At 38.3% G+C, this 15,543-nt stretch overlaps 1 protein-coding gene across 1 annotated transcript in view; it reads left to right on the plus strand.

The window, feature by feature from the left end:
• Positions 1–15,543, plus strand: part of DIAPH3 (diaphanous-related formin 3) — a 740,013-nt gene that overhangs the window by 105,633 nt on the left and 618,837 nt on the right. The window contains exon 4 of the mRNA XM_006882733.1: positions 6,790–6,894. Within this exon, the coding sequence (XP_006882795.1) occupies positions 6,790–6,894 (105 nt within the window). The remainder of the gene's footprint in view (positions 1–6,789; positions 6,895–15,543) is intronic.

Consider the following 15,543-nt stretch of genomic DNA (forward strand, 5'->3'; position numbering starts at 1 on the left):
CCCTGTTGTATCCTATAAGCCGATTGAAAATACCATGGCTTGTGTCAAATGCACTCTAGTCCTAAAAATGACATTATCCTTTTTAACACTTTGAAATCTTTTGCAATGTCATTTTATTTCTTTATTACTATTTCCATGGATGTTTATTATTGTCTTAAGTAAAAGGAAACCCTTGACAATTTCAGCCTTTTCTCTTTTTATCATGATGTTCTTTTGCTAATTGGTCCAGTTGTAAGAATTTTGTTTTCTTTATCTTGAGGTGTAATCCATACTGAAGGTGTAAATCACCTTCATCATGAAATACGTCAGGTCCTCTGTTCTTAACAAGCAGGGTTTTATCATCTATGTAACACAGGTTGTTAATGAGTTGTTAATCCTGATGCCAAATTCTTTTGCATGTAGTCTAGCTTCTTAGAGTACTTGTTCAGTGTACAGATTGCATAAATGTGGTCATCTTATTTTAAGCCATGAACAATTTCCTTTTTCTGTTTGAGTGATGGTTCATTGTCTCTGTACTTGTTCCACATGAATACAATGTAAGTGTCCAGGAATTCTTATTCTTACCAGTGTTTATCTATAATTTGCTATGATCCACACAGTCAAATGCCTTTGCATTGTCAGTTATACAGAGGTAAAAGTCTTTTTGGTATTCTGTTTTCAGCCACTATTCATCTGACATTAGCAATCATGTCCTCATATTCCTCATTCTATATCCTCATCTGAACTGAATTTTAATTTCTGGTGATTTTCTATCAGAGTACTGCTTCAACTGTTTTTGAATTAGCATCAGCAAAATTTTACTTCTTTGTGATACTAATGATATTGTTCAATAATTTCTACATTCTGCTGGATCCCCTCTCTTTGAAATGGGCACAAATATGATGGCCAGGTAATTGTTCTCCATATTTCTTGGCATACAATGAGGGCTTCCAACTTTACATTTATTTGTTGAAACACCTCAGTTGATATTCCATCAATTCCTGGAGCCCTGTTTTTCACCGTCATCATTAAACCTTGGACTTCTTTAGTACTGCCAGTTCTTGACCATGGGCTTTCTCTTGAAATAGATGAAAGATGACCAATTCCTTTTGGTACAGTAAATATATTCTTAGTCATTCTTAGTAACTATATTCTTATTTTGATGCTTCTTAATGTTCAATATTTTGCTTATAGAATTATTCAGTATTTAGGTTAACCTTCAACACAAAAGAAAATGAAACAAAACATAGCATATATTATTCAGTGGTTTAACTTTTAACCTTCTAAGTTTTACAAATTGAGTTGGGTTTGCTTTCTGACTTAAGCAGCTACAACCTATGGAAGTTTATGTTTTGCCGTGATACTGAACAAGCTTTAATGTAGCTTTCAAAATCATATGATCTAGGATGAAAGGCTTCACAGTCTACTTCTGCAGATTAACTTCTGCTAACTGTGGTTCACAATGGTCTGGATGCCATTGTGTACGAGGTTGCCATAAGTCAGGAGACGACCTAGCAGCAGCATTGATTAATAGTTAGAGTCCTGGAACACTCAGTGACTGTTAAAAACTATACACCTCAAAACTCAAACTAATTGCTGTTGAGTTGAAATTGACTGCTAGCTAACCCTTCCGTGGGTTTTGGGAAGGCTGTAAATCACATGGGAGGAGATTGCCTTTCTTTGTCTTGTGGAGCTGTTGATGATCCAAGCCTCCAGAGAGGTGCAGCCTTTGGGTCAGCAGTTCATCTCCTTGAAGACTGTGTCGCCAGAGCTCTCTTATGTATTCTTGTGCTTATGCACCTGATCCAGGCCATGGCCTTCTCAATTACTTACTGTGCGTCGGAGAGCTCGACAGTGACTAAGGATGACAGAAGAAGAATTGATGTCTTTGAATTATGGTGCTAGAGAAGAGTATTGAACATATCATGGACTTCCAAGAGAACAAACAGGCCTTTCCTGGAGAGGATGAAACTAGGCTGCTCCTTGGAAGCAAGGATTTTGAAACTCTGTTTTACATACTTTGGGCATGTTGCCTTGGAGGAAGAGATCATGCTTAGAAAGGTGGACCGTTCTAAGGAAAAGAAGACCCTGGAGGAGATAGGCTGAAGCAGTGACTGTGGCAATGGGAGCAGGTGTGTCAGAGATGGTGAGATTGTCTCAGGATGACACAGGGTTTAGAAGTATTGTTCATAGGGTTGCTATGACTCGTGGTTGACTTGGTAGCACGTAACAACAAGTCAGAACTGATACATAGCTAACCCTCCACTGGGTTTTTAGAGGCTGTTAATCTGGATATGATTCCTTGTCTGTCTCCAGTGGAGCAGCTGATGGATTCTACCTGCGTGCCTTTGGGCTGGCAGTCACATTCTTTACCACTAGATCACCTGTGCGCCCTTTATGCCTTCCTAGAAACAGTTAATTTCGAGAACTAATGAGGCTTAGCTCTGCCTGGGATCTCCCATGCGATTAACTGCTTCTGACAGTTCACTGGAGGGTCAGCAATAGGTTGGTTACAACTGACAGAACACAACAGTGAGGCGTATGAGCATTCTCTATCCACACTACCCTGAGACCAAAAGAATTTCACGGTGTCTAACTACCATTGCCAACCTCTAAAATAGATCATAATAGAGGGTTCTGGACAGAGTGAGAGAAGAATGTGGCACAAAATGAAAGAAAAAATCATAAAAATGTAGAGGCTTGGTCTAATAAAACTGGTGTAACCCCCAGACTATGGCCTTGTACCCTTTAAGCCGGAGACTAAAGTTACCCTTCAGTCAAATAACAGACATCCTTACAAAGTGAAAAATAATCCTGGGGAGGGACTTAACTTCCTAGAACAGAAGATACAAAGTAAAAGAGCAGCATCTGCTCAGGAATAAAGCTCTGCAGGTGGGAATGTTTAGGACAGAAGGATGAATGGAGGTCAGAATCACGGAGGGGAGGGAGAAGAGTGTTATTACATTGTGGAGGTTGTAATCAATGTCTTAAAAGGAAAGATGTGGGAATGATTGAAAGGAAGCCAGTTTTCTCAGTAAACATCCAAAGAACAGTGAAAATGTTAAAAAGGAACCGAAAAACTCTCATCCATTTGTAGTATTACTGCATTGAAACAGATGAAGGCGAGAACCGTTTAAAAGGGATATATGATTAGGTATTATTATCATGACAGGAGTCCAGAATGAAGGCTGCATCATGGAGTGGACTTTTGGGGGGGGGAGAGATTATATAACAATGAAAGAGTTTTTGTTTTACTTTTCAAAGAGAAGAACAAACTGGGGGGGGGGCAGGGAGGAAAGTGCAACAATGAATGAATGGAAATCCAAAATCTCTGTAAACTTATATTAAAATAATAATAAAAAATTAGAAGGTACTGTTTCCATATTATTTGTTTTATGTCTAATGTCATGATGTTAGAGTCTATTAGGTATTGATCTCTGTGAAATTCAGAGCTGTTCTTTATTATGTAGGATTAGCCTCTGTCTTGCATACTAAACTTCCATAAACACTAGTAACATTACCTCAACTAGAGTGTTTACCAAAAGACATTTGGGAATTTCCATAGTACTACCTAGATACTGTTGTGGCCTGATGAGAATGACAAACTAAAGGCAAAAAAAAAAAAGGAATCAAGACAGATCAGTATTCACACAATGGAATATTTCTAACTAGGACAAAAAATGATATTAGTTACTACTTTTTATTAGAATGTCAAGTGGAAAACTTCCAGGATTTGAACTATTTATATCAAAGTAAGGTGGAGAGATTTTTGTTTTTAAATATTTGAAGTGTTTGGTAGCCAAGAACTGAGTCAGTAAAAGGCATATAACACGATGTTTGATTAATATCACACTCTCTAAAACTTGGGGAGACACTTAACTTTCTGAGCCCAATACGTATGCCACAGTTCTAGTTTTTATGGATCTTTTTCTGAGTGAGAATAACATGGGCAAGTTCCGATGTTTCACTTGAATCTTGAAATGACCCAGGGCTACGATCATGAGGAAATCCACTTCAGTTTTCCTTCTCTTTCAGTCCTTGCTCTTTTACCGCAGGCTCTGTCTTTGCCAATACAGCCTGGTGCTTAAGTGACTTAGTTGGTAGATTTTGGTAACAATTCATGTGTTTATGTGGATATGCCTCTATGAGTGTTTAAAATCAGGGACACTTGCTCTGTGTAAATGAAACCAAATAAAAGTAGAGCCTTTAAGTCTTCACTTGAGTCTGAAATCCATGTTAGCGTTTTTAAAGCTGCCTTTCCAAATAGAGGTCTCTTAAACCTGTATGCTAACTACGACATTTACCCTGAGGATGGCATCCCTTTTTGATGAGGTCTGCCAGGTGCAGGATATCATAATCTGTTCCCAAAGAGTCAAGCAGAGGCAGAATGTGATATTTTGCTGGAGGGTCTTCGTGTACAACATTATCGCTACATCTTTACACGGGGCCCTAGAAGTTGACCCAATTTAGGAAGCACTTTTACTAATAGGTTAACAGAGAAACCTGTCTTGTTGGTGTCCTGCAGTCTCTCTGAAATGAACAGAATAACATGTATCTCAGATCAGTCATGAAATCCCATTTATGTGTTGTTCACCTGCCAAATTACCTATTTCAAATATCTTTAAATCTTCTGATGGTGTTCCAGCAAGTTATGAATTTTATAACCTTTAGTTGCCTCTCAAGTCGTTCCCCAGGCCAAGTCTGGTGAAGAGACATTTATAAACAGTTATGATGGATTATTTCCTGGGTCCAGACAATCTCTGTCCCTAAAGTTCATTTGCTCTTATCTAATATAGATTCAGATGTTGCATGACACTCTCATACTTTTAGTTAGCATTGGGACAGCAGCAAGTTCTAGATTACTTAAACCTTTATTTTGACTGGTGCTGTTGAGAAGTGTTAACGTTTTAAATGGTAACTAATTCTCTCTGCTCAGGTTTTTCATGTGTAATAAAACATTGAGCTCTGGTGGCCTACCAGTAAGGAGCTATGCTGGCAGCCCGAAGGCTTGTGGTTCAAGTCTACCAGCTGCTCTGTGGAAGAAAGATGGGTAGGCTCCTCTCATGATTTGCTGCTTCTGCAAACCCACTGGAGGGTCGGTTATGAATCAAGTTTCAATTCACAGTATATAACAACAACCAGTAGTATGTTGGTTCTGATTCATAGGTTACTTCCTCAAGTTTTCAAGGCTGTAAATCTTAATGGGAGGAGACTTGGCCAGTTGACTAGTAACACAACATGTATGCATCATGAACTTACAAAAAGCTCGTTCTCAAGGAGTTGGAACCAACTCAGTTGAGGCTCCAGTGAATCTCATTTTACAGTCTGGAAGGCTGTAAATTATGTTGCAGGAGATTGGCCATCTTTTGAGTATTTTCTGATAGGTGTGGGGGAAAGACACTTAAAACTATAGAATCCATTATCTTTGATGAAAATATGTATTCATAAATATGAGGTTGTTAAGAATTACAGCTTGTTGGGCTCTACTGTCAACACTGTTGGCACCAGCAGTCAGGAAATCTAAATACAAAATGCATTAGGTAAATCTGCGTCAGAGTACTGAGAAGCAGTGATGTCAGGCTAGAGACTAAGGTGCACCTGATCCAGTCTATGGTTTTCACAGTTATTTGGTATGCATCAGAGAGCTGGATAATAACTAAGGAGGATTAGAAGAAAAAATGATGCCTTTGAGTTATGATGCTAGAGAAGAGTCTTGAACATACCATAAACAGCCAAGAAAACAAATAACTGTCTTGGAGAAGATGAAAGCAAGTTTCTCCTTGGAGGCTAGGATTTTAAAGCTCCTTCTCACATATTTTGGGCATGTGGCCAGGAGGGACTGGTCCTTGGAGAAGGACATCATGCTCAGAAGTGCAGCAGAGGAAGACCCCGGATAAGATGGATTGATAAAGTAACTGGGGCAATTGGGGTAGATGTGTTGGAGTCAGAGAGATTGGCTCAGGACAGGGAAGGCTTCATTACTGCTGTATATAGGGTCTCTGAATTGCAGGAAACTCAGTGGAACATAACAACAACAACAACAACAGCAGCATACTTTATTTGTGTTTTAGTTTCTATGAAACAAAAGTGTGCAAATTAGCTTCCGGTACAGCTGTTTAAAATTTTAAAAAAGACTACATGCATATATGCGTGTCTGTTTGTATAAAGAGAGAGGGAAAAATTTGTGAATCTAAAGATCCTATAGGGAAAAAAACCCCAATAGAGATAAGGGATGGAGGACAGTTTCAATTCCAATAATATATAGTGATGTAAATGCCAATTATTAGCTTGCTGTGAATATAGAGATATTTTTCTGTTAGGTACTTGGCTCAGTTACCTTGTGCAGCTAGATACACAAACTCCACAGATGGCCTACACGTTTGATTCTAGAGTGTGGCTCCAGGAGGACAAGTTCTTACCCGAGGCCTCTGGAGGTTCCTGTGTAATTGCTATCCCTGTGCTTTTGTCTCATTGCTTGTTCTGGTCTTATAGAACTCAGAAGTGTAACATAGCAAAAGAATCACCCTGTTTCCAATCATAGTTATATGGACTGGGTTTAGGATTGCAGCACTATCTTAGGGGACACAGTTGAATCCCTAACAGTATTGTATCTGCTAAAATGATCATGCTATTTTCCTTCGTGTCACAGAAGCTCTTTTCTCTCTTTCCTTTAGGCAGTTATACATGTGCATCATTTTAAAACAATTAATGCTCCTTAAGTCACAAATTATTGATTTTCTGTTCAGAGTGTATATAGAATTGCTGCTCTACTTAGATTCTAAAATGAGACTTTTTAATTGTGTTTTCCAGGAAGATATGAATTTAAATGAAGACAAAAAGGCACCATTGCGGGAAAAGGACTTCAGTATCAAAAAAGAAATGGTGATGCAGTACATTAATACTGCTTCCAAGACAGTAAGTAAAGCTGTCAAGTTGAAAAATACTGCTGAGCCGTGCTGTAGGATAGAAGATGCTGTCTTTGCTTAATGAAGTGCTTGAGTTTGTGGGTAGCCGTATCAGAAGGTTTTTGAATGTTTGTAGAACTAAAGGCATGAGTAGTATAGAAAGCACATTTAATTTTAAAATATTTTCCATCTTCATATTTTTAAAAGTGGTTTTTTGATTTCTTTTTTTTTTTTTCCCTAAGTCAGTCGCTTTGCTAAGGAATACAATGGTTGATCTGCTCATAGACCCAGGCACCTTTCCTTATTTGTGAATGAAAATGTTTATTGGCTTCTTATGCCATTTTTAAATAGAAATACTATTTGTGGCATAGAAAATTGAGAATGTGGCTTTATTTTAACCACCTTAATCAAAACATATAGTTGTGGCTAAAATCATATATTTAGTGTGAATTTCTCTGTGGATGAAATTATCTTGTAACACATTATAAAGATTTAAATTGAAAAGAGCATTGAAGCTCCACATGGCTGTCAGTTTTCCAGGGGAACATGAAGTACGTGGGTGGAAGTAATGGCTCTATGTCTAGGAAACCATTAATGACACAGAATCAATTGTGTTTGTTCCAAGGGACAACAAATGAGCTCTGCTAGCCATTCAAAAAGGGAGCTCTTGTGGCTTAGTGGTAAGGAATTGTGAATCCCCAGATCATCCGCAGGAGAAAGATTTACTGCCTGTTAAAACCTCTGGAATGTCAGCTGTGAGTTGGTCCCGACTCTACAGTACATAACGATGAGAAGTCATTAAAAAGGGAGCTGTGGTGGCTTAGTGTTAAGAGGTTGAGTCGCCAGCCTAAAGGCACAGACGCATTCTCCTCCAGTGCAATTTACTGCATCTGAAAACCCGCCAGTTAGTTATGACCACAGTCATAAAGAGGACAAAGTACATAACACCACAGTACATAACAACAGTAATAATAAACCTTATAAATAATTAGATTAGATGGAGATGATAAAATGGAAGCTAATGAGGAAGAGATTAGTAGAAAGACAATATAAAATGACTTTGGTTGAATTTAAAATACAATAGGATTAGAGAAAACTAGCATAGCACGCTGAAGTTTTCATTGGATACTTTAACCTAAGGCCAGGTTACAAGAATATAAGTTATTTATTCTTTAACTCTATTTATCTACTGGAACACTACGTGACTGTAAGGTATTTTTTTTGGAAGAAAAATTTTATCAAGTGATATTTAATTTTTAAACATGTCTCATGTTTTGGCAGCTCAAGCTCCAGTTTTGAAATCTTTGTAGCATCAGTATTTTTTCAACCTGGCTCTTTATCCAGTTGAACTCAGTATCCTGCTATTGTAATACCAATCCTTCTTGTCTTCTAATGATACTCGTTGTTGTTGTTGTTGTTATGTGCCGTTGAGTCACCTGTGACACATAGTGACCCTATTATACCATATCTCTGAACCCAGCTTAGGACGAAGGATTGGCCATCCACTTCCCAAATATAATAGGCTTTGAAAACCCTATGTACAATGATACTTAACTATCACAAATTCTTATAGGGATTTAGGGGTGAGAGTTTGTGTGGATGGGATTTGCTTCTTTGTCCTCTTTATGACTGTAGGCATTTTATTTTATAATTTTCTCATAAGATGGGAAACATACTTAACATTTTATGCTCATCACCAGAATGAAATAAAACTGTGATTTTTACATTTATAACGTAATATTTTGTTAACTGGTGCCCCTTGTAGCAATCGTGTTGGTAGGAATTGCTTTAAATATTATTTCCTTATTAATTTTTTTATGATCTCTTGTTGGACTCATTACTTAAAAGTTTAAAAAATATTATTTGTGCGACCATATTTCTGAGACATTGAATTGTTCACATGAACATTTTCATAATTATCTGTGCTAGGCACTAATGTAGACACTAGAGAATATGATGCTCATGGATGTAAAACTGTGTCCTGTGTGGAACGACATTCTAGTGGGGAAGACTGATGGAAACACAAACACATACACAATAGAAGTAAGCAGAGTGAGTGAAGATTATAGAGCTGTGTTCTTTAAGGTAATTATGAATGGACCAACCTGTTAGGAAGTTTTCAATCCAACAAGCATGAGTTCACTTAATAGGATTACAAGAGATATTGTGTAGTTAGAACTGGTTTAGGTATCTGTTTTAGTATTAGCATTTTAACTTCTTAAATTTAAGATAATAAACAGACTATTTAATAGAAGAACAAAGCCATTTTGAACTTCATTATAGTGGGTCTATTTCAGTTTGCTTATAATGATTTTAAACTTTAATCCTTTAATCATGTTGGACTGAGGTTGGAATTTATTTCCTGGACTTAGGTAATTTAATTATAAGGATTGAAATAGATTAGTTATCTAAAGCATGATTACAGCATTGACTTATTTAATTAGTGGGTAGAGGATCATGGCTTTTCCTAGGAGAGTTCCGAATTGTTTGACAGGTAGTTAAAAGTGTAGGATGTTCAAGCTGACCAGTCATTTATTTTTGCTTTGGAAGTAGAAACGTATTTTATTAATTCCAGGTTAGAGATGTTGTCATGTCACTTTATGTTGATAAAGGAGCTTCTGAAAAAGTTACCTGAGAAAAACAAAATAGAAATTGATAGTCTGTTCTAGAGAGGGTATGGAAGAGTCTTCTGATTTCAGTTTCAAAATTTGCTTTTAAATTCTCTTTGTTTGATAATTTATTGCTGTTATTTCATATTTTTGCTTGGTTTTATGAGGGGCTAGTCGTCCAGAAGGGACAACATACTTGTAAAAGTTGAGGGTCAGAGTAAGAGAGGAAGACCCTCAATGAAATGGATTGACACAGTGACTGTAACAGTGTGTGCAAGTGTATAGTTTGTAAAGAATGACACAGGAAGAGAATGGTACTCAACTCATTGGCACGTACCACCACCACCACCACCGTTAATGATATGAAAACGCTATGGAAATGTTAACCCACAACCTAGTCCTATAATGGATAACACCTCACGTAAAGTGGGCATTCACTTCCAGTTGTGATACATATGCCACTGACTTGGAGGCTGTGTTACGTGCTGTCGAGTTGCCTGAGACCCATAGCAATCCTATGTACAGCAGCTCTGAACCTTGCTCTGTCCTGAGCCAGTCTCATTAATTCTGACACACCAACCCCCATTGCCCCAGTGACTGTATCAATCCATCTCATCCAGGATCTTCCTCTGCTGCGCTGTCCCTCTACCTTTCCGAGCATGATGTCCTTTCCCAAGGAATGGGCTCTCTTGGCCATGTGCCCAAAGTATGTGAGACAGAGCTTCAAAATTCTAGCCTCCAAGGAGAAACTTGGCTTCACTCTCTTTAGGAAAGACCTATTTGTTTTCTTGGCAGTCCATGGCATGTTCAAGGCTCTTCTCCAGCACCACAGCTTGAAGGCATTGATTCTTCTTCTGTCATCCTTAGTCATTGTTCAACTATCTGAAGCATAGCAAGTAATTGTGAAGACTATGGATAGGAGGAGGAAATTGGGAGCTTGTATAAGCTTTCAAATTCAAGGTGTTATCTGCCTTTTTATTGTGGTGTTGCTGAAATGTATTGACTCATAGATTGTCAAAAGAACAAACAGATTTTTCTTGGAGGAATTACAATCAGGGTGCTCCTTAGAGGCCAGGATGGGGAAACTTTGATTCATATACATTGGACCAGTCCTTGGTAAAAGACATCATACTGAGAAAAGTAGACTATCAGTGAAACAGTCAGATGTCAACAAGATGGATTTACTCAAAGATTGCATCAGTGGGCTTGAGAATGGCAGAGATGCTCAAGGTGAAACAGGATAAGGCAGGGTTCAGATCTATTAATCATAGGCTCACTGTGAGTAGTAGTTAACTCAGTGGCACTGAATGACATTAGTATTATAAGAACATTTGACTAAAGGCTAATGCATCCCAAAAGTACTTTTCAGTTGTTTTTGTTAGGTGCTGTTGAGTCAAGTACAACTCATAGTGACCCTATGAACAAAAGGTCTGAACCCTTTTTATCCTGCACCATCCTGACACTTCCTGACTCCCAGGAGCCCATTGCAGTAGTCACCGTATCAATCCACCTAGTTGAGGGTCTTCTTCTCCTTTGCTGACCCTCCACCCTTCCCAGTATCATGTTCTTCAAGAAATAGTACCTCCTAGCAATATGGCTAAAGTATATGTGAAGTGAAGTCTCATCATTCTTGCCTCCAAAGAGCGCCCCAGCTGCACCCTCTCTAAAGCATAGCTGTTTGTTCTCTTGGCCGTCCATAGGATGTTCAGTACTCTTCTCCAGCACCACAGCTCAAAGGTGTCAATTCTTTCCGGTCATCCTTATTCATTCTTCGGCTCTCAGATGCATAGCAAGTAGTCAGAAAGTCTATGGCCTGAATCAAACGCACCTTAGTCTTCAAACTGACATCGCTACTCCTCAATAATTTATAAAGGTCCCTAATTGCAGATTTTCCCTGTGCAATGTGTCTCCTTATTTCCTGACTGCTGGTACCAAGGATGTTTGTTGTGGATCCATGCAAGATGACACTGTTGACAGTTATGATCCATCATGACACTTCCTATTGGTCCAGTGGTTGGAATTTTTGTTTTCCTGACACTGAGATGCAATCCATGCCAAGGGCTGCATTTTTTTATCTTCTGTGACAAGTGCTTCAAGTCCTCCCCACTTTCAGCAAGCAGTAGAGATAAAAAAATTTTTTTAAAAAATATTTTTTTATCCACATTGTGTTTCATAAGTTTTGAAACCAAATTTTAAAGAGATCTCTAGTTTTTTAGTCTCTAATATACTGAATTAATCAAAAGGTGGCTTTTCTCTAGTGGTTTGGATCTATCAACAGCTTTAATGGAGAAAGGTAGGCAATCTCCTCCCATTAAAATTTATAAGTTTGAAACCTGAGGAAGGGTTGCTTTGAGTTGGAATCCATTTGATGACAATGAATTTAATGGTTTAGCAAAAAAAAAAAAAATTTACTTAATGCTAACAGGTAATAATGCAGCTATAATGTATATCCAAGTAAATGGTCTAAATCATTCCCTCATCTTGATACATAAATGGGTAGAAACAAAAGAATCTGAAAGCCTTGATGGACAAATGCCGTCCTGTTGAAGTGTTCCTAGAATCCTAACCAAGACATTACATAGAGGAGCGAGAATCTTTCCTCTGCAGCATTTTCTCTTTCTCTTATTTTCTCAGAAACTTTACATGCCTCAGAATCACCTAGTTCTGATTATCTTATAATTCTCCTTTTTCCTAATTAAAGGAATCTTATAGTGAAGTAGGGAGGGAACTCTAGTGCCTAGTGGATAAGGAGTTAGTCGCTCTGCCAATCCAAAGATAGGTGGTTCGAATCTATGAGCTGATCTTTGGGAGAAGTATGGACAATTTCCCCACATTAACTTAAAAACTGCTGCTGGAACATTGTCTTAGGCAATGAAAGAAAGAGTGAAGTAGGAAGTGCTTATAACGGAGTTCATAGGGATTTGTGCTGCTTTGGCAGTTTGACTCTACTAGCGGCTTCTCAGGAGAAAGATGAACTGTCTCTCCCCTGTGACTTAGAGCTTTGGAAATTCCACTGCAGGGTCAGCTATGAGTTGCTTCTGACTTGAGGCCAATGAGCAGGTAAGTTGTTAAGGGCCGGTAACTGAAAAGTCAGAGCTTCTAAGTAGCTGCTTCATGGCAAAAGATAGGCTGTCTTCTCCTGGAAAGATTTATAGCCTTAATCCAGGGGAGGGCCATCATAAATTGAACACTATGAGACAACAGGGGGCTGGGGTTCAGGTGACGTAATGGCTAAAACACACAAGGTTTCTATCCTTTGATTTAGCCACTGATTAAAACTGGCGATCTGCAGTTTGAACTTACCAGTTGCTCTGAGGGACAAAGATCTACTTCCAAAAAGATTTGTAGCCTTGAAAATACCATATGATATTGTTCTGCCCTGTCCTGTATTGTTATATGCTGCCAAGTCAGAACCAATTCAGAAGTGACCTTCTAGTGGGTTTTCAGAGCCTGTAAATTACATGGGAGGAGATTGCTTCTCTTTCTTCTGGGAACCATGTGCCTTTTGGATGGAGGCACAACTCCTTACTACTAGGCCACCAGAACCTCTTCTGTCCTATGGGTTATTTTAAGTTGGGATATATGCCCTGGCAGTGGATTTGGCTTTGGTTTTGTATTGTCTAATTAGAAGCCGGATGTCAAATTTTTTGAGTCTCAATTAAAGACATATGCAGCCCTTGATGTGCTTGTGAGCCTATGCCCAGAAATTTGGAAGAAAACTGCCTGGTACCCTGACTGGAAGAGATCCTTATTTGTTCCCATTCAAAAAAAGATGATCCAACAAAGTGTGGAAATTGTTGGACAAAATCATATCATTAATATCATTTGCAAGTAAAATCTTGCTGAATATTATTGAATGATACTAGAATAGTACATCAGCAGAGAACTGCCAAACAATTCAAGCTTCAAATTCAAAATAGGCCATTGAATAAAGAATGTTATTGTTGATGTTGGATAGATGTTTACTGAAAGCTGGGATCATCAGAAAGATGTTTGCTTGTGTCTTTTTGAGCATACAAAGACATTTGAATTATAAAAAATCATGATTAACACTGAGAAGGATGGGAATTCCAGAACACATAAATGTACTCATTCGAAACCTATTTTCAGACCCAGAAGCTGTTGAACAAAGGGACATTGCATGGTTTAAAATCAGGAAAGTATTTATCAGAGTTGTATTCTGTTTTGTATACTTTATTGAATGTGTATGCTGAGAAGATAACTTCAGAAGCTGGACAATATGAAAAGGAATGTGGCATCAGGATTGAAGGAAGATTTATAAACAACTTGCATTTTATAGATGATGCAAACTTACATGCAGAATGTGAAGAAAACGTGAAGCTTTTCGTGCTGAAGATCGAAGACTACAACCTATCGATTATATCAATATCAAGAAAACAAAAATCCTCATCCTCACCACTGAACCAGAAGGCGAAATCATAATAGATGGAGAAAAGATTGAAATTGTTAATGATTTCTTTTTACTTGGATGCACAGTCAGTACTTAAAAGCAGCAGCAGTCAAGAAATCAGGAGATGTGTTATATTGGGAAAATCTCCTGTCAAGAGTCTCTCCAAAGTACTAAGGAACAAAGATGTCAGTTTAATGACTAAGCTGCACCTGGTTCAATCCATAGTCTTGTTAACTGCTTCTATGCATCTGACAGTTGAACAGTGAATAAGGAAGATCAAAGAAGAATTGATACCTTTGTATTGTTGTTTTGGTGGGGTATTGACTATTCCATGCACTGCCACAAGAACAAACTTATTAAAGAGGAAATACTAATGCATGATTTCTGAGGACAAGGATGGTGAAACTGTCTCACATTGGACATGCTCTCAGGAGGAAATCTAACCAGGGTGCTTCTTTGAAGCAAGAAGAGTGAAACTTGGTCTTATATACTTTGGGTATGTTGTTAGGAGTTGCCAGTCCTTGGAGAAAGACATACATAGATAGGTTGAAGGTCGGTAAAAAAGAAGACTCCAAGATGGATCGGTTCAGTGATTGTATCAACGGGTCAAATATGTCGGAGAAGATGATGATGGCACAGGATAGGGCGAGGTTTGGATCTGTTGTTCACAGGGTTGCTGTGAGTTGTAGGTGACTCAATAGCACCTGACAACAACATCAGCAAGGTCTACTCCTTGGAAAAAGATATTAACTTTTGTAAGATAGAGTGTCAGTGAAAATGAAGAAGACCCTCAAAGAGATGGACTGACAGTGAGTGACTGTAATCATGAGTGAGCCTAATGGAGATTGTGAGGATAGTCTAATATATGATAAGGTTCCAAACTGTTGTGCACAGGGCACCTATGAGTTGTAGTTGAGTAGATGGAGCGTAACAGTAACAATTTAAATAGTAATCCTTTATTTCCTACTTGTGGTTAACTTTCTTTTTCCTTTTTGATCTGTCTCTCCCTCTCCCTCTTCTCCCTCTCAGTTTCCTTCTCCTGTTGCTTTGGGAAAATCTGCTGTCAAACTCCAAACTGCTCACAAGCAATGATACCCATTAAAAGACTAATGTGTACCTGATTCAAGCCATTGTGTTGCTTTCTATGGATCTGGAAAATGGAAGAAACATAAACACAGAAGAATAGATGTTTTGGCATTGTAGTGTTGAAGAAAAAGACTAACCCATGGACTGCCAGAAGGACAAACATGTTTATCCTGAATGAAATGCATTTAAGGTGCTCCTTGGAGGCAAGCATGGTGAAAATTCATTTCACATATTTTAGAAATGTTATCAGGAGGGACCTATCATTGGAAAAGGATGCCATGCTGGCAAAGCAGAGGGTCAGAGAAAGAGGAACACCTTCTAACAGATGAATTGAAACAGTGATTGTGTCAGTGGGCTCCAGTATATCAGAGAGATTGTGAGGATAGGGCAGGATAGGGGAGATTCAGATCTTTTGTTAATAAGATTACTGAGTCTTTGTCTATTCCATGGCAAGTAACAACGTCTGTCTGTCTGTCTGTCTATCTATCTATCATCTATATCTCTCTATCATTATCTATCTAATCTATCATCTGTATCTATCTATCATCTATTC

This window comes from Elephantulus edwardii, unplaced genomic scaffold (assembly GCF_000299155.1).
Source record: "Elephantulus edwardii isolate Elephantulus edwardi_28Jun2011 unplaced genomic scaffold, EleEdw1.0 scaffold00023, whole genome shotgun sequence".
Taxonomy (NCBI): Eukaryota; Metazoa; Chordata; class Mammalia; order Macroscelidea; family Macroscelididae; genus Elephantulus; species Elephantulus edwardii.